This window comes from Sturnira hondurensis, unplaced genomic scaffold (assembly GCF_014824575.4).
Source record: "Sturnira hondurensis isolate 20B ecotype Veracruz unplaced genomic scaffold, ASM1482457v3 Scaffold0001221, whole genome shotgun sequence".
NCBI classification, from domain to species: Eukaryota; Metazoa; Chordata; class Mammalia; order Chiroptera; family Phyllostomidae; genus Sturnira; species Sturnira hondurensis.
Window position 1 is genome coordinate 4415590 of NW_028073852.1, and position 25612 is coordinate 4441201.

Genomic DNA, 25612 nt, shown 5'->3' on the forward strand with positions numbered 1-25612 from the left:
AAAAAGGAGGGAACCCTAGTTCAGTTGGCTAGAGCATCATCCTGATACACCAAAAAGGTTCTAGGTTCAATCCCCAGTCAGGGTACATACAAGAATCAACCAATGAATGATTTAATAAGTAGAGCAAATAGATGTTTCTCTATCTCTATCATCAATCAATAAAAAATTTTAAATGTCATTTAAAAAGGAGGGATCCCCTGGCTGGGTTGCTCAGTTGGTCAAAGCTTTATCCCAGTATGCCAAGATTGTGGGTTTGATTCCCGATCAGGGAGCATATAAGAATCAACCAGCCCTGACTGGTGTAGCTCAGTGGATTGAGTGCAGGCCTGCAAACCAAAGCATTGCTGGTTCGATTCCCAGTCAGGGCACATGCCTGGGTTGCAGGCCATATGCCCAAGTATGGGGTGCACTAGAGGCAACTATACACTGATGTTTCACTCCCTCTCTTTCTTCCTCCCTTCTCCATCACTCTAAAATAAATAAAATCTTTTAATAAAAAAAGAATCAACCAATGAGTACATTAATGAGTAGAACAACAGTTTGACGTTTCTCTCTTTCTCTAAAATCAATCAATGAAAATATTTTTTTAAAAAGGAGGGATACCAATACCCAAGAATATTCATTTATTTTTATTTTAATTTATTATTTATTGTCCATCGAGGCATTTTATTTGCACATATGTATTACATCTCTAAAAAGAATTTCAGGATTTCCCCTTCTGTGTGTTTTTGTCTTTCTTCTTCATGGTCCATGATCCTCGCTGCCAGGATGGAAGCAGGTTATTCTGCCATTTTTCTAGATTTTTGAGTTGCACATCAAACCTGGGGCTGAATACTCCACGCTTGTTCAACCTGTCTGTCAGGTTCACAATGATTTTCCTGGCTCTGTGGCCATTGATAATTTCAAACTCACCAGCATAACCATGCTTCGTCATCACAATCGAAAACCAGACAATAACTTGGGAATGCGGCCTAATAAAATCCCGGTGTTTGCTTCTCTTTTTGGCACTGCTGGTATTCTCGGAGAGCATCAGCCAGGACACTCACGAGTGCCATTATGGTGGCACAGAAAGATGGCGGAAAGAGGAAAAGGAGGGGTGAGCACATGAAGACTGTGCATTTAAATCAGCATCTTAGTTGATTCTTATTCACTTCAGCACAGCCCTGGCCTGGTAGCCCAGTGCTTCGGAGCATTGTCCTAGTACCCCAAGGTTTGGAGTTCAATTCCCCGGTCTGGGCTCATGCAAGAGACAACGAAGGGATTCATGGATGGGCGGAGCAACCGGTCAATGTTCTCTCTCTCTCTCTCTCTCTGTGTAAAGCCAATAAATGATTTTTAAAAAATACCCAGGGTCAAGTGGGACTTACCTTAAAACAAAAAGATCAGTTAGGAGGCAATTGCAGTTGCCTTGGGGAGAGCTGACTTGAACATAGGCTTCCCCTGCCCCCTGATGAATCTTCCTTCTTAACGTCTAAGGCGTTCTGCTGCCAACCCAGAGACTGGACAGAAGCTGAAGAGAAGTATCTGGTAGAAATACCTGGCAGGAGTAGACAAGACTTGGAGGTGGACTGTAGGGGAATGTGCGAAAGAGAGGAGGAGTCAAAGTCAAGGACGCCCCCTGCCGGGCTTGGAGCGATGTGGTAATGGTGTGCCTTCCCTGAATCAGAACGATGGCGGGGGCCGGCTGGAGAACTTTAGTCGAGGTTTGCTGAGTTTGAAGTGGCTTTGGGACACCCAAGTGGAGATGTTCAGAACTCAGTTGGATGTATAGGTTGGAAGCAAGCACGGAGAAGGGTCTGGGCTAGAAATACAGAGTTGAAAATCAGTAACAAAAAGATGGTCATGGAAGTGGGTGAAATCCTCCCAGGAGAGAGAATAGAATGATAAGAGAATGAATGGGTCTAGGAAAAATCCAAGGGACATTTAAGGGAAGGGGGGAGGAGGGGAAAGTGCAAAGGAATCCAAGACAGACCAGAGTCACACAGTCCAAAGTCGCAGGGAGGGAGGTCACGCGCAGCGACGCGCGGCAAGCACAGCGGATCCGCACCCTCTGCGGTGACCTTGCAGAGAGCAGCTTTTGTGGCCATGCAGGGACGGCGCCAGATTGCAGTGGGCTGAGGCGTGAGTGGGAGGTGAGGGAGTGGAGACAGCTGGCATGGACATTTTTTCAAGACGTTTGGCCAAGAATGGAGAGAGATACGGTGGTAACTTATGATGGAAATAGCATTGAGTCTTTTTCTATGCAGACGGAGTGGAAGAACATACAGGGACGGAGAAAATAATAACACCTATTGGGAGGAGCTGGGGGGAACCCACTGCACAGAGGCCAGGACCCGTTCGTAAAACGGCAGGGACCTGGCCGATGGATGGGAAGCTCGCAGCGGGCAGTTCTCTCGCATGGACTCTCTTTCCTCTTGGAGGTTGGGCGCCAGGCCACGAGTTTGTAGAACGCACATTTTTCCTCAGCCGGCCGGAGTACAGGACTACCTGGAGTGCCTTAGTAGCCATCACACTGAGGCAAGGCAGTGGTGGGGAGCGGGTTGAGGCTGAAGGTTTAAAATTCCGAAGACTAGAGGCTGGCTGAGAGGAAGTGTCATGTTCCTCCAACCATGGGGAAACTGCACTCTGCCCAATGGACGAGGGGAATTTTTTCCCCTAGAACCTCACGCTGGGGCTGTACTTTAGGTTCCCCAGGCCTCGTGCAGACAGTCGGCCTTCGCCGGCGTGTGGCTCACGTCCAGGCCTCAAGCCTCCTCGTCCTCAACGAGGACCAGCTGGAAGCCATTTTGATTAAGCTCCACCACAGAAGGACAATACAGCCCCGCCCAGAGCAGGCGCGCCCCCGCGGCGGGCAGGGTGCGCGTGTCCGCGCCTCTTCCCGCCGGCCTGGCGGGCGCCGGGCCCGGGCCCGGCAACGCGGGGCGAGGGGGGGGCGGGGTGGTTATGTAAGCGTTGCGCGCTCCCGCGAGACGGCAGCCAATGGGAAGGTCTGGCGGCTCGTGCTCGCGCACGCAGGGTGGGGGGAGGGAGCGCACAACGTGCGCGCGCCCTCTGCCTCCTCCACCGCTGCCGCCTCCTTCTTCTGCCTCTCCTGGTGCTGCTTGTGTGCTCCCTCGGTGCGGACCTGGTACCTCTTTTGTGAAGCGGCAGCTGAGGAGACTCCGGCGTTCGCCATGGCCGACGAAAAGCCCAAGGTGAGCTCGCCGCTGGCTTCCTCGCCTCGCCGCGCGGTGTGGTCAGGGCACGGGCCGGGGGCTGGCCCAAGCCGCCGAGGGCTCCCCGCGCCTCCCCGGGCCCCCCATGGGCCGGCCGCGGCTCAGGCCCGGGCGTTCCGCGCCATTTTCCTCCCTCCCCTCTTCCTCCCGCGCCGGAGGAGGCCCCGCGGCCCTCCCCCGCCCCCGACCGCCTCGCAGTGCGCGCCGGGCGCGAGTAGGGCGGGCGGGTCGTGGACGCTCGCAGGCCAACCGGCTGCGAGCGGGGCTTCTAGGGCCCGGCCCGGCGGGCGCGCGTGAGGAGGGGCGTTAAGGCGCGCAGCGTCCCCACCCTTCGCGGATCCCGCGCGGAGCTTCGGCGGGTTTTGCCGCCTCCTCGGTGGCGGGGAGTTCCCTCCCTCCAGAACTTCCCCACACGGGGATGAGAGCCGCGGGCATCCTGGGACCCCTGCCCCGGCCGGCGGTGGCCGGGTGAGGGTTCGGGACGAATCGATGGGCTGCAGAGGGGTTGGAAGCCGGATGCCTGTCGGGCGGTCGGAGGGGCCGGGGATTCCCGGGGAGTATTTCCTACTTTAAAGACCTCAGAGTCCCAAGGGGGGATGGGCAGGGGCTTTTCCTTTGGGATTAAAGAACCCCTGATCTGCGGAGACCATGTGGTTTCGAGAAGTTGCAGCAGATGTACAAGCAGAGGCTTAGTACATTTTAGAAACTAAAAAAGGCTTAACTTTTCAACGCGATCTTGTTGCAGCAGGAGGCTTTTTCCTTGCGGACCGGGTGCACGCTTCTACCTGGCACGCGGGACTTTTCTTTGGTTTCTTCTGTGACACCCTCTTCTTCCTTTCTGAAGTGACTTAAGGGCGACAGAACAGAATTCTTCCACCCTTGGTTGTGGTGAACTTCAGATTGGGTCGAAATCTGTAAGGAAGACTTGGAATTAACTGCATTTGACTCATGTCAACAAAGGGGAGGGGAGAATAGGAGCTCTTAACTAAAAATAAACAGAATGAAGCTGCTAGTAGAGACGAACATTAATAGTGGTTCCGACTTTTTGCCGCTGCTTCAGAGAGTACCAGGATATTCTAGGATTTGAGGGGGGGTTTTTCGTGTAGTTTGAGATTTAAGTCATAAAACTGAGTTTAGTGACTTTGACTAGAGAATTGTAATGAGTTTTGAATTTCAAGGTCTAGATCCTGCCCCCACCCCCGCACTGCATTCTGTACTTAAAGGACATTGAAAAGAGAAAGAACGCACGTTTTTAATCTTTTTAAGGAAAATATTTTGAAAGTGACATAAAATAGGCCATTTTGGACAATTCAAGAGAGCGTTGCAGTAAATTGAGTGGGACCCATCATTTAAAATCGATTGTTGCTTCTGAACTTACTGTGTGAGGTTTCTTTTCTGTTTGTGACAGCTATTTAATATTGTTGCTCGAGGATTTCTCATTTTTTCAGATTGATTTCAGCGGCTGAAAACATCTATATGCTCTTTTATCATACAGAATGAGAAACCTGTTGATTTCTGAAGCAACTTGGGCTGAGGCTGCTTTAAAAGGTGTTTGTTTTTCACATTTTCCAAATTACACTTTTATTTTTCTTTCAACAGGAAGGAGTCAAGACTGAGAACAACGATCATATTAATTTGAAGGTGGCGGGGCAGGATGGTTCTGTGGTGCAGTTTAAGATTAAGAGGCATACACCACTTAGTAAACTAATGAAAGCCTATTGTGAACGACAGGTGAGGAACTGACTGTGCACTTTCACTAAATAAAACTCTTTTAAATAAAAAACAAACCTTATTTTCATGAAATAGAACCTAGACTGGCATAATACAATAGACTGACTTTGGCAGAATGAACATGCACCTACGTCCTTTATCATGCATTTGGTGTGCTTATTCTTCATGAAAACCCCTGGGACCATTTGGTTAATGTGTGGTTCTAGTCCTGTGCCACGAGCGCATTATTTCATTCTCAAGATGTGGTTGGTTTCCAAGGGAGTATAAGAAATACGAATGAGTAAGGTAAATGTTCTTGTCAGGCTCTCTTTTGGTCAGGCACGCGCTCTCTCGCTCTCTCTATCTCTATTATCTCTCTGTCCCTCTCTCTCTCTATCCCTCCTGCCCTTACACCCCTCCCTCCATTTTTATTTATTTTTTAATTCACTTAAAATTTGACTTAGGTCACCCTGGCTGGTGTAGCTCAGTGGATTGAGCGCGGGCATGAGAACCACAGGATCGCGGTTCGATTCCCAGTCAGGGCACATGCCTGGGTTGCAGGAACCAGTTCCCAGCAGGGGACTAACGAGAGGCAACCATACATTGATATTTCTCTCCTTCCCTTCCCCTCTAAAGATAAATAAATAAAATCTTTAAAAAAAATTTGACTTAGGTCAAAACCATTTTGAAGCCCTGGCTGGTGTAGCTCAGTAGATTGAGTGCGGGCTGTAAACCAAAGAGTTGTGGTTGGATTCCCAGTCGGGCATATGCCTGGGTTGTGGGCCAGGTCCCCATTGGAGGCGATATGAGAGGCAACCGCACATTGATGTGTCTCCCTCTTTCTCCTTCCCTTCCCCCTCTCTGAAAATAAAAAAAAATATTTAAAGAAAAACCCATTTTGAGTATTTTAAGCAGTTTGGAAACAAATGTGCGCTTAAAGACATCGCCGTTTTCCTGAACCGTGTACAATTTTAATATTTCCTTTTTACACTAATAATAGAGGTCATGAAATTTAACCTGAGCCCCAAGCACATAAACATTTTTACATAGAGACATTTGCATTTTACTCAGACAATAGTAACTAGGCATCAAGAAGAGGAAGTAGTAGTGAACAGGTGCTGGGAGGTAAATGTAAACTTGAAGACAAAGCAGCTTTCCTTTGTGATGAGTCTGTAACAATGTAACTTTAAAAATGAATTTTCCAGCCCTGGCTGGTGTAGTTCAGTGGGTTGAACGTGGGCCTGCGAACCACACAATCGCAGTTTGATTCCCAGTCAGGGCACATGCCTGGGTTGCAGGCCAGTTCCCAGCAGGGGATGCATGAGACGCAACCATACATTGATGTTTCTCTCCTTCTCTCCTTCCCTTCCCCTCTAAAGATTAAAAGAAAAAAAATGGATTTTCCAAGTATAACAAGAACTCTGGTGCCTAGAAAAGTTATCTCAGTAATAACCTGGCAGACGTATTTTTCTTGCTAAACCCTCAATATATAATATACACAAATTGAGAAACTTTTAGACTAAAACAACTTTATATATTGCAAACTTTCCCCCAAATAGAATAAGGCATAAATCTGCAGAAGTTGGGAAGTTGAATTTAAGTTGAAACTTGAGCTTCCTCCGTAATACACAAAAGCACTTAAACTGAAGGTATAAATTCCTTTTTGAATTTGAAGCTTTATGACTCATTTATTTATAACATAATAAGGATACTGTGCTTATAATTCTTCCATCTTTATACGTCAATTTTTTTAAAGATTTTTTTTTTAGAGGGGATGGGAGGGAGAAAGGAGAGAAACATTAATGTGTGGTTGCCTCTCCCACACCCCCTACTAAGAAACTTGGCCTCCAATCCAGGCATGTGCCCTGACTGGGAATCAAACGGACGACCCTTCAGTTCACAGGCTGGCACTCGGTCCACTGAGCCACACTGGCCAGGGCTTCATAAGTAAACATTCTTACAAACCCTTACAAAGATGGGATCTTCAGTATACTCTTACTTTAATTTTGGTAAAATACCCATAATAATTAGTAAATATGTACTTGTTAATTGAGCTAAATTGTTTTCCATGGCATCTTTAATATTTGAACACGAACTCCGCTTCAGGTTACAAGAGAATTTTTTTTAAAATACTATTTATTTTTAGAGAGAGGAAGGGAAGGAGAAAGTGGGAGAGAAATATCAGTGTGTGGTTGCCTCTCATGTGTCCCCTATTGGGGACCTGGCCTGCAACCCAGGCATGGACCCTGACTGGGAATCGAACCTGCAACCCTTTGCTTCATAGGCCCGTGCTCAGTCCACTGAGCTATACCAGCCAGGGCTACATACAGGAGATACTCAAGAGCTAAGCATCTTGTAGAACTCTTAAGTAGGCAAACCTTATCCCAAATAGAAACTTAATCTTGATTGGTGGTTATCAACAAAATTCTTGGCATATCTTACTTGTTTTCTGTAATTCACTAAATTTTACCCTTTAAGTGGTACTTTTTTTCTTTTTTAAAGTATTTATTTATTTATTTTTAGAGGGGAAAGGAAGGGGGGAAAGAGAAATACCAATGTATGGTTGCCTCTGGTGTGTCCCCTGCCGGGAACTGGCCTGCAACCCAGGTATGTGCCCTGACTGGGAATTGAACCGCGATCGTGTGGTTCACAGGCCCGCACTCAATCCACTGAGCTACACCAGCCAGGGCTTTCATTTCTTTTCTTTTCTTTTTTTTTAAGGTTTTATTTATTTTTAGAGAGGGAGAGAAATATCAATGTGTAGTTGCCTCTCACTTGCCCCCTTGCTGGGGACCTGGCGTACCACCCAGGCATGTGCCCTGATTGGGAATCAAATCCGTGACCCCTTGGTTCACATGCCCGTGTTCAATTCACTAAGCTACACCAGCCGGCGCAAATGATCATTTTTTTTCTTTTTTTTTAAAGATTTTATTTATTTATTTATCTTTAGAGGGGAAGGAGAGAGGGAGAGAAACATCAATGTATGGTTGCCTTTTGTGCATCCCCTGCTGGGAGTTGGCCTGCAGGGAACTGGACTACAACCCAGGCATGTGCCCTGACTGGGAATCGAACCGCGATCCTCTGGTTCGCAGGCCTGCGCTCAGTCCACTGAGCTACACCAGCCAGGGCATATTTTTTCAATACTGATGAAAATAAAGACATCTTCCTGGCTGGTGTAGCTCAGTGGATTGAGTGTGGGCCTGTGAACCACACGATCACAGAGGATCGTGCTTCCAGGCCAGTTCCCATCAGGGGATTCACAAGAGGCAACCATTCATTGGTATTTTTCTCCTCCTCTCCTTTCCTCTAAAGATAAATAATTAAAAATTTAAAAAGAAAAGACATTTCTTATAGAGGTCCTAAAGGATCTTTTTTTTAATCTGATAATTACCAGATGCCTACCATGTACTAGGCATACATTATACTATGTGCCATGAAAACAAAAAACACATAGCACACCCTCTATTTCAGACTGTCCCTATGGGCAATCGTCCTATAAGATCATGTTGCTGGGACAGTCAAGAATTTACTGAAGTTTTTCTGCTATGTTAAGGTAAATTTGGTCAATTACCCAGGGCAAATACAATTTTGCTTGAATTTTTTCTGTTAGGATTATAGTTGAATAAACTTGTTTAGTTGCTCTTAATTTGCACTACAGGAAAAAGCACTGGTAATTCATAAAAAGTAATTCCAATGCATATCTGGGAATGCAAATATGATTTGAAGATACGGTTATTTCTCTTTTCCTCTTAAATTGGGAAATATCTTGGAGTTTTGAGTGAGACAAGATCAGTTTTCTGTTTCAAATGGTTCCTCACATTCTGAGGAAGTTGAAGTATATCCCAGTTCTTATTCCCCTCTTGTTAAGTGTACGTACAGGCTATCAAAATGCTAGAATATTTTTAAGATTTTCTTTATTTATCTTTAAAGGGGAAGGGGAGGGGGAGAGAAACATCAATGTGTGGTTGCCTCTTGTGCACCCCCTGCCAGGAACTGGCCCACAGCCCAGGCATGTGCCCTGACCAAGAAGCGAACTGTGATTCTTTGGTTCGTAGGCCTATGCTCAATCCACTGAGCCACAGCAGCCAGGGCAAAACACTAGAATATTTTAACTTAATTTGTATAGAGGTGTTTTGTTTTGTTTTTAAGATTACTGATTTATTATTCTTAGAGGAGAAGGGAGGGAGAAAGAGAGGGGAAGAAACATCAATGTGGTTGCCTCTTGCACACCCCTGTCTGGGGACCAGGCCCGTAACCCAGGCATGTGCCCTGACTGGGAATTGAACCAGCACCTCTTTGGTTTGCAGGCTGGCACTCAATGCACTGAGCCACACCAGCCAGGCCTATATAGCTAGAGTTTTTTTTTATCTCAAATTGAACATGTAACAGAGAACTGATTTTAATCCTAGAAATCTTTTTCTCTGGTGCCCTACCCTCTAGATAGCACCGTTCAGAATCTAGTGCAGTCACAGCCTTGGGGTCATCCTTGATAGTGCTTCCCACTCATAAGCCATCGGCACATTCTGCTCTCTACCTAAGCCTGTGCTGTCCAGTATAGTAGCCACAAAGCACGTGTGAATACTACTTGAAATGTGACTAGTTCAAATTGAGATGTGCTATGAAGTGTAACATGACAGATTTTGAAAATGTTGACTACATACTGGATTATTTTTTTAATTTTTATTTTTAGAGAGGGAGAGAAACATCCATCAGTTGCCTCTTGCACATGCCCAACTGGAGACCTGGCCTACTGCCCAGGCACAAGCCCTGACTGGGAATCTCACCAGCGATCTTTGGGTTCACAGATTGGTCCTCAGTCCGCTAAGCCACACCAGTCGGGGCTGAAATAGGTTTTAAATAGGCTGAATCAGAATATTTTACTAAAATTTTACCTATTTTTAACTTGTAATGTGGCAGGTAGAGAATTTACAATACATACGGCTCACATATTTCTGTTGGATATTATAGCTGAGCCTTCAGCCATTTTATCCCATTCTTGCTAAGTTTTTACCTTGGAGAGGTTTTTGATTAATTCGGAGAGCTCCTGTTCCCATCACACAATTCTCTCATTCTCATTTGTTTATTTTTTTAATTGCTCACTATATTTGTGTCTGCACAACAAAAGAAGCTCCATGGGCACAGGGCCCCGTTCACCGTTTCTCTAGAGCCTAGACCAGAACCTGGCCTATCGAACGTGCCCAGTAAGTGCTTGCAAAGGAATCGGGAACCAGTATCTCTAGATACTGGTTTGCAAATCAGTTTTTAATTCACGTGTAGAATTAGGGTTTGCCTACTTAATATCACCTGCATAGCCTTCAGCTGACTGATTCAGAGCATTTCTATTCTGGTGTGGATTTACTCTAACATTATTTCATGGAGTGTCAGGTGGTTTCAGAGAACACAGATGTATTGGTTGCGTCTGATTTTTGTGAAATGAGAAAATGGACCTAGAGAGACAAGCTCACCCAACTCTTCCAACAAAACTCAAAAGCTTAGGGATGAGATTTAATGAAAGGAGGAGCCCGAGCACTGGTTTAATGTAACTTCTCTGAATTTACATGGTTTATGCAATCTTAAAGACAAGATTTCTGAATTTTGGACGTTTGATCACTAGAAAAAACTTTACTGATGAGGAAAAGCATAAAAACAGGTGTGCTTATACATAAATACAATGTGCTTACATTCTGACACTGCCTCCCCCTCCCACACACTTTGAAAGGCCACGCCATTGGCCTTACAGCCTTACCACTGGTAGTGAAGGACGAACCCAGCATATAGGAGGTGCTTAGTCTTTTCTTGGAACAAGGAGTCTTCAGTGGAGTGCTTATAAATATGATGCATGATAATGAATACTTGGCATTGAACTCTTGGTTGTCTTGTGTAATTGCTAGTTAAAATTGAAAGTCATAGGAATTAAGGTGTGGGTGTCACCTACCTGGTGGGGGATTACTTGTGTTCCTCAAGTCAGGGCTTAGTCTGAAAGTGACGTCAGAGGCTAGAGTTGGCAGGAAAGTAGTATGAGCATGATACAGGTGGTTCTGAAGACAGGTTTAGCAAATCCTTGTTAAGGAAATACAGGTATTATACAAGCATTTGTTCAGCACTTTCAATGTTTTTAGTCCTAGGAACTCAGTTCAGTTTTCTCTTAAATATTCATTTAGGCGCAAGAGTTTGTGTAACAGTAATTATGATTCATAATTAGAGCATGATATAGGAGTAACTTTGTAAGATGCTTTCTAGAAAGCAGTCTTTTAAGGTAAATATTTACAACATACGTCCAAAGGCACTTTCATTTTCCTTATCTTGATTTGGCTGCAGTTACCAGCAGCTTCACGGCTGTGTTCCGTTCCCCTTTTCCCTACCTGTTAGGAAGCTAATGCTTGATAAGTAAAACGTTGGAATCCTCTTTTACAGAAGGTGTGTTTAGGCTCATTTATCTCCTTGATGCATTTAAAAATTCTCCCTCCTTTTATTTTTATTATTTAAAAAGATTTTATTGCCCTGGCTGGTGTAGCTCTGTGGATTGAGCATGGGCCTGCGAACCACAGGATCGCAGTTCGATTCCCAGTCAGGGCACATGCCTGGGTTGCAGGAACCAGTTCCCGGTTCCTGGCGGAGGATGCACAAGAGGCAACCATACATTGATATTTCTCTCTCTCTCCTTCCCTTCTCCTCTAAGATAAATAAATAAAATCTTTTTAAAAAATTTAAAAAAGATTTTATTTATTCATTTTTAGAGGGGGCAGTGAAGGAAAGGAGAGAGAGAGAGAAATATCAATGTATGGTTGCCTCGTGCATTCCATTCCCTGCTGGGAACTGGCCCACAACCCAGGCATGTGCCCTGACTGGGAATTGAACTGTGATCCGTTGGTTCGCAGGCCTGCGCTCAATCCACTGAGCTACACCAGCCAGGCTCCTTTTAAAAGATTTATTTCGTTTTTTGAGAGTGGGGAAAGGGAGGAAAAAAGGGAGAGGGACATCGATTGGTTGCTTCCCATGTGCACCCTGACTGGGGACTGAACCCATAGCCTCAGCATGTGCCCACACCAGGGATCGAACCAGCAACTGTTTGGCAGGATGATGCCCAACCAACTGAGCCACACTGGTCGGGGTTAAAATTCCCTGTTTATAATTTTTCCCACTTTAATGGCGTTAAATTAAGTTACTTTAAATTTTTTTAATTTAATTTTTTGACAGGGGAAGAGGAGAGAAACATCAGTGTGTGGTTGCCTCTCGTGTGCCACCAACTGGGGACCTGGCCTGCAACCCAGGCATGTGCCCTGACTGGGAAAAGAACTGGTGACTCTTTGGTTTGCAGTCAGTTGCTCAATCCACTGAGCCACATCAGCCAGGGATAGATTAATTTTTTAAATAAAAAATGAATGAAGGAGTGTTAGGCGGTTAATGCTTTTTTTCCATTTTACTCCATCAGTACTTACTCCTACTATGTGCAAGGAGTACAAGATGATCAAGACAGTCTGGGTTCCTAGTCATTAAGCTTATTTTCTTTTTTGAAGATGGTCACCTTTTTTTAAATTTCATTTTAGAGAAAGGGAGAGAAACATTGATATGTTGTTCTACTTATTTGTGTATTGATTGATTGCTTCTTATATGTGTCCTGACGGGACAGCAACCCCACAACCTTGGTATATCCGGATGATGCTCTAACCAACGGAGCTACCCGACCAGGCAGGGCCTGAAGTTTATTTTCTAGCCATAGGTTGGCGAGCAAGAAGTGAAGCTTTAGGTAAGCATTGGTACAAAAAAGGAAATTGAAAAGCAGCTGCTTTTGAGCTCATCTGGGAATGTTATGAGTGGATTGTGGTCTTACGGATGCTTTTGGGACAGTTACTAACTTGTGTTCCAGTGGAAATGTCCCGACTTCCCAAGGATAACTTATTAAATAACTCTTGGGCTGCTTAGCATTGTGCTGAGTTGGGGCATAGGTTACTTGTGTGTAGTGGTAGGAACTATTAGGATAAAAGTGAAGCTAAAGTGGCTTTTAGGCAAAATTTTGTTTTAATCATTACACCTTTGTAGCTGACTAGTTTTCGTTATTGTTAAGGGTATTTTATTTTTCTTTTGGAGAGTTTTTTAACATGCATTGAGAAATATTGCTGCATGCATCTTTTTAAATTTCCTTTTAGTATCTTAGATACACTGCTTGACTCAAGGTATGATCTGTTCAAGCTTGGAGTAGCTTTGGTCTCAAAAGCAGTATAGCTTTTTTTAAGAAGACCTTTATTTAAAAAACATCTTTCCAAGAAAAAAATCAAATATAGTTTAAAGATACAGTGGAAGGCACCCGAAATCTTTTTACCCACATTGTTGATCATTTATTTAGGTCTCTCTCAATACATTCATGGCTAAATATGCCTATAGTTTTATTTTTCAGTGTTTCTTTGCATTCTTAATGCTTTTAAACTCTCTCATCCAGGGTTTGTCAATGAGGCAGATCAGATTCCGATTTGATGGGCAGCCAATCAATGAAACAGACACGCCTGCACAGGTAAAAATCTTTATGTGCTAACCAGAAAAACCAATTTTTCCCATAATTTTCTTAACAGCTCTGTTTTATTTGTGAACCTTCAGGTGTTGGAATATAATTCTTTATCTCATTGCAGGCCTATGTAAAATATGGTCAAAGAGGAACAGAAAGAAAAAAATAGAAATAGATTGAGGAAATACCAGTAGTTTGAAAATATCTGGTTATCATTTAGTAAAACTAATAGGTCATTTAATTACTTTAAGCCATTTTTCCAATGTCTGTTTCTTTTGATTTTTTAATTTATTAAATATTTTATTTTTAGAGAGAAGAGAAGGGAAGGGAGGGAGAAGGGAGGGATGAAACATCAGTGTGTGGTTGCTTCTCAGATGCCTTGTACTGGGGACCTGGCCTGCCATGTAGGCATGTGCCCTACACTGGGGATCGAACTGTGACCCTTTGGTTTGCAGGCTGGAGCTCAGTCCACTGAGCCACACCAGCCAAGGTAGAAAAATGATTTTTAACAAGAAACTTAAATTGGAAGTTTGCATTAGAGCCCAAGTATTTTAAAAATTTTTTATCACCCCATAAAAACTAGACAGTGATAAATATGGGTTGAATAAGTAGAACAAGATTCTGGTTTTGCTGATAATCCTAAAAAATTTGAAATGTCTTGAGTTATATTTGATGGGAGAATATTTTGAAGAAATTTCCATTTCTGAGTGTCCGAGAAGCGGTTACAGTCCCTAGCCACAAGGAGGAGCTGAATTCTCTTGAAAGAAAAAGCAGCTTTATCCTTCGAAGGCATTTAAAGTTTCACTGTAAAATTTAACATTCTAGTAGTTTATTTCAGTAAATAGGCTGAAGACCTCTTTTAATTGCTTTAAATAAAAAGAATCCATTATGCTGACAATTAGTATGTATTTTCTTTCTCTTTTTAAACAAAGATTTTATTTTTAGAGCAAGGGGAAGCAGAAGGGAGGGAGAAAGAAAGAGGGAGAGAAACATCTGTATGAGAGAGAAACATGGATTGGTTGCCTCTTACATGCCCCGAACTGGGAACCTGGCCCACAACCAAGGCATGTGCCCTGACCAGGAATTGAACTGGCAACCTTGTGGTTGGCAGGCCAGCACTCAATCCACTGAACCACACTGACCAGGGCTCCTATTTATTTAATTCTTTTTTATTGATTTGAGAGAGAGAAACATAGATTTTTGTTGTTTCACTTATTTATGCATTCACTGGTTGATTTCTTGTATGTACCCTGACCAGGGATCAGACCCCCAACCTTGGTGTGTTGGGATGAAGTTCTAACCAACTGATCTACCCTGGCCAGGGCTAGAAATGTATTTTCTGTCTTACGAAGCCCTCACCCACCAGGATAAAATAATTCTTCAAATACTAAATTGAGTAGGATTTGTTCAGAACTTCACTATAAAATCTTCAAATGAATATGGAATTGAACTCATTTTAGTATTTACAATTTTGGAATGAAATTAATTTGTTAGAATTGTTCTCCCAATTTTACACTGAAGAGTTGTAATAAATTAGTAAATCTAATCAGCCAATTTTAATATCAGTGTAATTATTAGGTGCCCATGATTCTATTACATTCTTCTACTTATTTCTCATAGCTGAATGGTATTCCATTTTACAAAAGAGGGAATTAAGACTCAGTTATTAATATTTTAATGCCTTAGCTCTACTTCAAGTATATTTCAACTTCTTAGAAACAGTTATTTCTTCTTTTTAGGTGCCCAAATTACCTTTACCTACAAAATTAACCAGCTTTTAAAGAAATGCTGTGATTTTTTTTAATAAAGATTTTATTTATTTTAGAGAGAGGGGAAAGGAGGGAGAGAGAAAAAACATCGCTTGGTTGCCTCTCGCACACCCCCAACTGCGGTCCTGGCCAGCAACCCAGGCACGTGCCCTGACAGGGAATCAAACTGGAAACCTTTTGGTCTGGCCAGAGCTCAGTCCACTGAGTCACTATGGCCAGGGCTAGAAAGAAATATTCAAGGGTAATTGTCAGCAAAATAAACCATTACAAAGCTTATATATTTTATAGTGTTGCCATATGTACCAAAACCTTTCTACTGCCAACATGGTTCTATGTATAATGTGAGTAGTGAATCTTGCAAACATTTTGTGAATACCATTTTAAAATTTAAATTAGCTTTTTTAATTAAGTTTTTTAAGATTTTATTTATTTATTTTTAGAGGGGAGGGGAAAGGAAGGAGAGGAGAGAAATATCAATGTATGGTTGCCTCTCATGAGTCCCCTGCTGGGAACTGGCCTGCAACCCAGGCATGTGCCCTGACTGGGAATCGAACCATGATTGTGTGGTTCGCAGGCCCATGCTCAATCCACTGAGCTACGCCAGCCAGGGCTTAAGTTTTCTTTTTAATTTTTATTTTATTTTTAGACAGAGGGGACAGGAAAGAGAGAGAAATATCAATTTGTAGTTGCCTCTCATGCGCCCGCACTGGGGATCTGGCCAGCAACCCAGGCATGTGTCCTGACTAGGAATCTTAACTGGCAACCCTGTGGTTCACAGGCCATAGCTCCATCCAGGGCTAAATTAGGTGTTTTTTAAAAACCAGTGTTTTCTTCTCCACTCCCTTCCCTTACTGCATTTAGGTGACCACTGTGTTGTGCACAGGCAAGGATATACTCATGTCATAGACAGATATATTGAAAAACACAAATGTTGCCTGGTTTTTATATTTTGTCTTTAGCCTAATACTAGTATCCTAGGGATATTTATTTCTACTTGTGTAAATCTAATTTTTTTCCACTTTTCTTTAAAAGTGATACCTGAACATTATTGACAAGGCGTTTCTTTCTTTTTTTTTTTTAAAGATTTTATTTATTTATCTTTGAGGGAAAGTGGAGGGGAGAGAGAGAGAAAAATATCAATGTATGGTTGCCTCTTGTGCGTCCCCTGCCAGGAACTGGGAACTGGCCTGCAGCCCAGGCATGTGCCCTGACTGGGAATCGAACCACGATTGTGTGGTTCGAGAGCCCGGGCTCAATCCACTGAGCTACACCAGCCAGGGCTTCCACTTTTAATTATATTGATTATACTATTACAATTGTCCTGATTTTTTTCCCCTTTGCACCCAGTACTTCCATACCATTGTTCATGTCCATGGGTCATAGGAATTTTCTTTGGCTACTCCATTTCCTGTACTGTACTTAACAGCCCATGGTTATTCTGCAACTACCTATTTGTACCTCATAACCCCCTCACCTCTTCACCCAATCCCCCACACCCCCTCCCATCTGGCAACCATCAAAATGCTCTCCATATCCATGATTCCGTCTCTGTTCTTGTTTGCTTAGTTTGTGTTTTAGATTCAGCTGTTGATAGGTACGTATTTATTGTTCATAGGTTTGATCTTTTTCTTTAAAAAGTCCCTTTCACCTTTCATGTAATAATGGTTTAGTAGCGATGAACTCCTTTAGTTTTTCTGTCCCTTTAGTTTTTCTGTCTGGGAAGTTCTGTATCTGCCCTTTGATTCTAAGTGACAGCTTTGTTGGATAGAGCAATCTTGGCTGTAGGTCCAGGGTCCAGTTGCAGAGCCTCCCCTACCACCCAAGCTGGGTACTTGAGGTGTGCCCTTCATGTGGGCTGACTGCACCCTCCTCTTGTAGTTCTGAGCCTTGGTTGCTGTTGGCAGATCAATGGGAGGGAGTTACCCAGGCCAGTCAGCTGCAAGGACTGGCTGTGACCACTGACCACCAACCTCTGCCCTCTATGGGGGATCCATCTGTACAGGGGCACGATGGTGGTGCTCTGACATAGTCTGTAGCTGGTCCACTGGGTGTGCTGCCCTGGGGTTTCCCAGGTGGTGCAGGTCAAGGTCAGCGCCCACTGGTATTCTGTCTAGGGCCACCCTTCCTGAGCTATAAAGCAGTCAGAAATGGCTGCTACCTGGGCTGGTCTTGGAAATCCCCAGGCAAAGCCTGGCAAATTTAGGCTGGCAACTGCAAATACCGGGCCTGGGGTCACTTAGCAAGAGATATGGTGTGTGCCAGGGTCTCACTGACACTGGCTGTTGCTTGTTTGAGGAGATTTAGGAAATTGGGAAGTATGAGTGAAGACCAGCCATTCACATGGGAATGTGACTATAGCAGGTTATATATTGGGTGGGACTCAGTATCTCCAGGGTAGGGCAAACATTGTTAGCCAGGTTGATGGAGTCTGAGATACAATACCTGCAGGTTGGTTCTGTGGCTCTGGGGGCAAGGCTCAGAAAAGGGACAATAGTCTCTGCCCACCTTTCTGTCTGGGAGAAAAGTGTCCCCCAGGTCCCACCTTGATTCCAGACACTTCAGTTCCTCCCTGCATGCCACTGGTGCCTTTCAAGCTATTAACCTGGTACTGGAGCAGGGAGGGAGGGAGGGAGGGAGGGAGGGAGTCGTGTATACATTCTTTAAGGGGAACTGCTTGGGGCTCTAGGATTTTTTTCCACCAACTAAATCCTACTGGGGTTTGCAGCCAGGAGTTAAGGGAACTTAATCTTCCTGGCACTGGAACCCTGGGCTGGGGAGCCTTGTGCGGCTAGGACTCTTTGCTCCTGAGATACCCTTCCTGAATTTTTATCCACCATACATGGATGTGGGACCAATCCATTCCATGTCTCCTCCCTTTCTACCAGTCTGGTTAGATGTGGTTTCTTTAATTCTGCAGTTGTCAGACTCCATTCAGCTCAGTTTCTGGTGGTTCTATTTTTGTTGTAACTTTGATGTGGTTGTGCGACAAGGTGAGCCATGTTTACCTATGCCACCAACTTGACCCGAAGTCCCTCTGCATATTCAATAAAAGCTATGTGGTATTTCATGTATAATTGTATCACATTTCTTTGGGTTTCTATTGATACTTAGGTTATTTCCTGGTTTTTTGCCCATGTAAACAACATAGCAGTAAGATCCTTTACACGTATAACTCTTTCATTTTCAGTAACTGCAGGAGGTAGCTTAACTCAGACATACTCAGGTGTTTTCAAGATTTTATGTATTTTTTAGAGAGAAGGGAAGGGAGAAAGAGGTAGAGAAAAATCAGTTTGAGAAACAGATCTTCTGCCTCTTGTAAGTGCCTTACGGGGGGCCTTTCACTTTGTAGGATGATGCCCAACCAATTGAGCCGCACCGGTCAGGGCAGACATACTGTTTTTAACTTAAAAACTGAGTTTTCTATAATCTTCACAAAGAAGACCATGTAAAAAGTTACTTAATCCTAAGGCTGATTCTTAATTAGCCTTTGGGATGTCGAAACTAATGAACATTGGAATTGGGTGAAACTTGTACAGCTTTTCAGGATATTTAGGTCTGATAGTTATAAATTATTTAACAATTTTATTTATTTATTTGAGAGAGACATCAATTTGTTGTTCCACTTATTCATTGGTTGCTTTTTTAAAAACTATTTTATTTATTTTTAGACAGGAAGGGAGGGGTAAAGAGAGGGAAAGAAACATCAGTGTGCGGCTGCCTCCCACAAGCCCGAACTGGGGACCTGGCTTACAACCCAGGCATGTGCTCTGCTTGGGAATAGAACTGGCAATCCTTTGGTTTGCAGGCTGGAGCCCAGTCCACTTAGCCACACCAGCCAGGGCTCATTGGTTGCTTCTTGTATATACCTTGGTTGGGGATCAAACTCTCAGCCTTGGTGTATCAGGAAAATGTTCTAACCAGCTGAGCTACCTGGCCAGGTCGATAGTTATAACCTGTTTTTTAAAAAAAATATTTTATTTATTTTAGTTTTAGAGAAGGGAAGGGAGAAATAGTGGGAGAGAAACATCAGTGTGTGGTTGCCTCTCACATGCACCCCCCTGGGGACCTGGCCCTCCACCCAGGTATGTGCCCTGACTGGGAATCGAACTGGTGACTCCCTGGTTCACATGTTCAATCACTGAGCCACACACTAGCCAGGACTATAATGATAACTTTAAGAGCTGAATAATCAATGGTTTTTTATTTTTTTCCCTTTAATGTTAGTTGGAAATGGAGGATGAAGATACAATTGATGTGTTCCAGCAGCAGACAGGAGGTGTCTACTAAAAGGGAGCCTGCTACTTCAGAACTCTGTTCCTCCAGACCAAGAAGACATTCTCAATTAGAAGCCGCAATTTGGTTCCATCACATCCTGACTACTACAGTATAGTTTTCTCTATTCTTTCATTTCCCTTTCCCCATTCCTTTATTGTACATAAAGTAACTGATGTATGTGCACAAGCATTTGCATTTTTTTTAAAAAACTAAATGGCCAATGGTATGTTTCGATTGACATCACATGGAGATGGGATGGGGAAAAATACTGGTTCTGTGAAGATACCCCCTTTCTCCATTAGTGGCATGCTCATTCAGCTCTTATCTTTATATTCCAGTAAGTTATTTTGCTCTCGCTCTTTAACAAAAAAAGAACAACATAAAAATTCTTGCATACCTTGTTTGATTGGAGAATTTTAATGTTTTTCATTTATCATTGTAAAACCAAGGACAATTTTATAACTTTTTTGTACGTAGCTGTTACATGTAGGGCAATCTGTCTTTAAGTAGGGATAAATTACTCTAAAAGAAATGAATCCTAGGTAGTTTTCCCTTCAAGTCAAGCGTCTCGTTGTTTAAATAAACTTCTTGTTTAAAATGAGCTGTTTTGTTTATTCTGAGGAATATTAAATAGAAAATGAAGTTTAGAAAAGATGTGACAATAATAGGCCTGCTAGAAGTAACATTTCAAGGGAGAAATAAAGCTCCTTTTTCTGACTAGCAAAACAAAGAGTGACAACACTGTAGAGATGTTTTAGCTTCCTCTTTATTCAAAAAGCTTAGGCATTTCCGAATATGCAACTTACCTACCCAGAAAGGGGGGGGGCAGTTCATAATGTGTGGGTTTACTCCCAAGCATTCTTTTCTGTAATGCCTCCCGGAGACAGCGCAAGAGTAGTTGCAGCCAGGTAAACGTTCTGGTTTAGCTGGTTATGCTGGTAAATCACTTATGCTCCCTAACCTGAAATAATCTGTATTTCTTACAGCTTTATTTATTTTTAAGATTTTATATATTGTTAGGGGAAGGGAAGGAGAAAGGGAGAGAAACATCAGTGTGTGGTTGCCTCTCATGTGCTCCCAACTGGGGACCTGGCCAGCAACCCAGACATGTGCCCTGACTGGGAAAAGAACAGGTGACAGTTTGTTTCGCAGACCAGCACTCAATCTACTGAGCCACACCAGCCAGGGCTGTTTCTTACAGATGTAGATGGGCAGGTAACTGTTGTCTTTAAATTCACACATATGGGGAAAGGTCACGGCTGTAGAACCAGTAAACAGAACCTTACAGCAGGAAAGATACAAAAAGATGAGCTAATTCTGACGTGTTTTAGAGATGAGGAAATTGGAATAAGGAGTGTTTTTGTCTCACAGGTAAATGGTTAGAAACCTGGGAATGGAGATCGGTTTCCTGATGCTTACTAATTTCAGCTGAGTCCAATACTGGTTCTCAAGGGACCGGATGCCCACCCCTACTACCTACCTACTAACCAGCGTGGCCTTTCTGGATTAAGTGTCCGTGTGCTCTTGTGCCCTGGCAGCCTTGTCGTTCACTGAATCCACTCTCACCCAGTTGCAACATAGTCTTGTTTTACATTAGCTGTGCCTATAGGATGAGCTTCCCCAGAAACGAATTCTGTAGGTACTTTGGCTCTGTCATGTATGAGTTACTCTTGAGTCAGCTGAACTTTCACTTTGCTGCCAACCTAGTCTTGCAATCCCTATTGAAGCCTGCCCCCCCGAGAATTCTCAGAAGGGATCAGGTAGGTACATTCTCTTGACTTACTGCTCCAGGTACTATGAAGTAGTGGACTTCTGTGGTACTCTGAAGTTAGCGGTTAAGTTCTGGTCTGAACTTTCTTATGGAAAGGCTCTCGAATTGGGTTCTCTAGTCAGGAATGTGTTAGTACTGTGAGTTTGTGCCTTGTTGAGGGAGGTAAACTTGAAAGGTTTGATCTAGAGAGGGGCGGGGAAACATCACTGCAGTTGCCTCTCTTGGGCCCTCAACCAGGGACCTGGCCCACAACCTGCTGGGAGTCCAACTGACGACCCTGGTTCACAGGCCAGCCCTCAGTCCACTGAGCTACACCAGCCAGGGCTTGGGAGGATAAACTTTAAATAAATTCCTTATGGTAGAAAAACTTCTGGTAGTACTAAAAAGCCAAAGGGCAATGTATAGAAAGGCTGCTGTGTGATAATGTAGGATTTTGTGCCTTTGAAGAACTCTTGCCCATTTCACATAAGTTGCTACTAAGACAAATATTCTGTGGGAAAAAATTTATGGAGTACTTTTTAAAAAATCACTGAAAATACATGAAATTGTTACCTTTGTTGAAAATACTAAAAATCATTTTTTGCATTTTAATTTTCTGGCTTGAGGGAACATACAAATCACAGGAGTTAGGCTGCCATTTTTTGGTGAATTGTTCCAACAGTTTTGCTCAACTCTTCTGGCTGCCTTCACATTAATGAGACTGAATGGAAGATGGGAAGGAGTGATATTTGGAAAAATGGAAGACTTGGGTGAAAGTCTATAATTAGATCAGGGATCTTGACAGCAGATCCTGGATTCCCAGGATTTGAGAGAGACTTGGGAGGAGCATTTTTCCAAGGTCTTGTGTGTCAGGGGGCTGGGGAATGGGCAGTGTATCAGAGAGGGCCAGCTGTGCTGCCAAGGGTTATTTTTGAGTTAGGATGCTGCTGCTTTTAAATAGAACTAACGGTCATTCTGGATCGTGGTTTTGCATTAAAATGCCTGGATGAGTTTTTCAGAAATACCACTGTTTCTGCCCTACCTCCAGAAATAAATCTATTTTGAAAGAAATATGGAATTGAGAAGCAGTTCTGGGAGGAATCCTCTCAACTCTTAAAAAGAGTTAATCACTTTATGGTAAAGATTAAATGAGGTATTGTGTGTGTATGTTTAATTGATTTTGAAGGAGAGAAACATCAGTTTCTTTCACTTATTTGTGTGTTCATTTGTTGATTCTTGTATGGGCAGTGACTGGGGATCAAACCTATGCAAGTATATCAGGTCAGTGCTCTTAACTACCTGAGCCACTCAGCCAGGGCCTGTGAAACAGTTTTAAAAGTCCCTGGCTGGTGTGGCTCAGTGGATTGAGTGCTGGCCTGTGAACCAAAGGGTCACCTGTTCAATTCCCAGTTAGGGCACATGCCTGGGTAGTGGGCCTTTGGAGAGGCAACCACACATTGATCTTTCCCTATCCCTCCCTCCCCCTCTCTCTAAAAATAAACAACAAAAAAGTAAAATTAGCATTATTTTTGCTTAGGAGGTGAAGTTCATCTTTAGAAGAGTGGGACAGAATTGTTGGGTTGGAGTTTTTGCTTGTTTATTAAATAAACCTGGAATTGGGGAAGGAACAAACGTAAACCACATACTCTTAGTTCAGTCTGAAAGGAGGATATAGGGAGACACAAATTGCGCTGTCCCTCTACAATCCAGTGATTGAAAAAGGACCTGAGAGAGCTATGTCAGACCTTAGTAGAGTGTATGTACCATTTTGTTTATCTTAGCTTTGAATAAAGAGAAGGCAAGAACATGACCAAGCTATTTCCATACTTGCGACCTCTCCGTGCATTGGTTTAATGGCAAATGAGTTTAAAGGGAACTTGGGTGTCTCAGTGAGCATTGATCTTGCCCTGCCCCCTTTTTGGTGAGGAAATGGCTAAGAAAAGAATGGACAGATGGACACTAAATTTGCCTGTAAGAGTGATGGAGGCAGAATTTATGTGTATTGGATGCAGTTAAGTCATACTTACGGGTATACTTATGAGGCACGTCCACATTAAAGGAAAGTATTAGGGCTTTAAACATTTTTTGACAGAAATAAATCTTGTTAGAAATACCATTCATTAATTGTCATTAAATCAAGTTCAAAAGCACATGGCCAGCATTTTTTAATACTAAAATAGGATAAACTGTATTAAACTGGTTGAACATAAGCAATTGCTATTCTTGTGATTAAAAAAAAAAAGTGCAGTTTCATGTGCTTTGACGTAGTGTGTATATGGGATCTCAGTGAAAGGCACCGATCTAAGACACTGGTTCAAACCCAGTTGCAGAATCTAGGGAGGGTAAATTCCAATCCTGAGGCCAGTTACAGTGCTCATTTCCTCCGACGTTCTGGCGTAAACTGCGGCAGGTTGAACTTTTGGGGGATTCAGAACACTACCTTGTAGTGGGAAAGCTGGTAACCTTTAAGGCAAAAACAGATGCTCGAGGGCTCAGAGGTGCTGAGTTGGTGCGTGTTTTATGTCTGGTTAACAGTTACTACCTTAGTAGGCACGAGTGGTGAGAAACAACTTCCGGATTCTAGTTGGAGTAGGTTGTGCACTGCGTTCTCCAGGAAAGCTCTCCACATACCCAGCCACAAAATTAAAAACCAACGGGATGCCTGTCGATATAAAAGGAAAAGTATTAGGACTTTAAACACTTTCTGACATATTTTAAAAAGTAGATTTCTTGCCAACTGCTTCAGAACAATAGTTTTCGTGTTTTGAGCAAATTCTGAGAACGTTGGGTTTACACAAAACTGTTGGGTAAGCTGTTTACTAGCCTTTCTGAATGGAATTGCCTGGGGGTGCCCAGTACTCTCAGTATAACAGGGAGGGGGCAGCATGGCACTCAGGTAAATAGAAGAGCATAATTGCCGAAAGACATGGAAAGTGGGCACCCGCTCATTCTGATTCCCTTGACTAGATTTAAAAAGCAGGCAGTGGTTTTAAAACTGCACCTATTGGAACCCCAGAGTCGGACAAAAAGGTGGATAGACTGGAAGGAAAGGCCAGCAAAGGACCAGAGGCAGTGCGGGTCCCGGTTTGAGACCTGCTCAGCTTCAATCAACTGCTCTGTTGTTAGTTGACCTATTTTACACATTTTCATTCCCCTTCATAAAGGTCTGAATACATTGCTCTTGGTCAGGAAATGACCATTTCTGTTAGACCATTCTTGTCGTGAGATTTCGTGTCTTCTATTTTAGGTTTTGGGTTAACCCCAGAATTTGGGAAAACCTGTATTGATATGTATATCTAGGATCATAATGACGGGCCGCCTGACTCTGAAGGCAGGTGTTCACATTGCCCTCTCCTTTTGCATCGTTTGATCCTGATCTGTGTTGATCTTTTGGACAAAATGCAGTTTTAGTCATGTCCCATTTTCAACAGAGTCACCTGGAGCAAAGGTTATGGCAGAACTACGGATTACATCTGTTTTACCCCAAATCTCTAGCTTACTTAAAAGCAGCAAGTGGAGTGTGATTTTAGAACCATTATAGCACATGAACACATAAATAGGAGGGCTGGTTATTGCAGACATTTCTGGCAGTTTTTTCTTTAAAATACAATGAATAATGCCAAATAGGCCTACCTAAAATGGCCTTAATCTGACGTCTGTTTTACATGAATTTATTCTTCATAAATCAGAGTAGATGAGTGAGAAGCATTCTCCTGGGTCTGATTTCTTACCTTTGAAGCAGAGGTTCTCAGCCCAAGCTATATGTGAGAATGACCTGTTTGACTTTTTGAAGATATCCATGACGGAACCCTACACCCGGAAATTCCAATTTAGGAGATGTTGGGCGGGGCCTGGCATTCATTTGTATTCCTTAAAAGCTCATAGGTTGTTCTGAGAGGCAGCCAGGATGGGGCACCTCTAGTAGAAAGTTTTCATTTACTAAGTACAACATTTGTATAATTCTTAACCCCATTTTACAGATGAAACTGGGCTCAAAGGCATAACTGTACTTGGAAGTGTTACATTGAGAGAAAGCTGACCCTGAACCCAGGCTTTTTGATTTCCAGTCCAGCGGTGTATTGCCATGGCAACCTGTCTTCTACTAGACTGCAGGGGATGGAGGAAGTAAGGCAAGTCAGGGACAAATGCAAAAATTTAGGCCAAAAGGGATCCTAAAGAGGCGGGTGCAAACCCCTCATTTAACAAAATTTCAGATTGTTAGAGTGTAATTATTTTCCAAGTAGGTCTTCAGAACAAAAACGGCTATCACTTTGATGACTACTTATGCCAAGCGGTTTATGCGTATTATCCAACTCAGTCCTCGCAAGTCCATGGAGTCTGGATACTATTTTATCCTAACTTTACAAATGAAAAAATGTGCTCAGATTAAAAC

At 43.2% G+C, this 25612-nt stretch overlaps 1 protein-coding gene across 1 annotated transcript; it reads left to right on the plus strand.

The window, feature by feature from the left end:
- Window positions 1-3081: 3081 nt before the first annotated feature.
- Window positions 3082-20067, plus strand: SUMO2 (small ubiquitin like modifier 2). Its single transcript, XM_037065971.1, has 3 exons — window positions 3082-3194; window positions 4815-4946; window positions 19419-20067. Exons 1-3 carry the CDS (start codon window positions 3174-3176, stop codon window positions 19479-19481), a joined length of 216 nt encoding a protein of 71 aa, XP_036921866.1. The 5' UTR covers window positions 3082-3173; the 3' UTR covers window positions 19482-20067.
- The last annotated feature ends 5545 nt before the right edge of the window (window positions 20068-25612 follow it).

What these genes read in the sequence shown, in the direction of transcription:
- SUMO2 (XM_037065971.1), top strand. Translation starts at nt 3,174, where the DNA reads ATGGCCGACGAAAAGCCCAAG. An exon ending in TGGCCGACGAAAAGCCCAAG is followed by an intron (nt 3,195 to 4,814) that starts GTGAGCTCGCCG and finishes TTCTTTCAACAG; the next exon opens with GAAGGAGTCAAGACTGAGAA. An exon ending in AAGCCTATTGTGAACGACAG is followed by an intron (nt 4,947 to 19,418) that starts GTGAGGAACTGA and finishes CTTTAATGTTAG; the next exon opens with TTGGAAATGGAGGATGAAGA.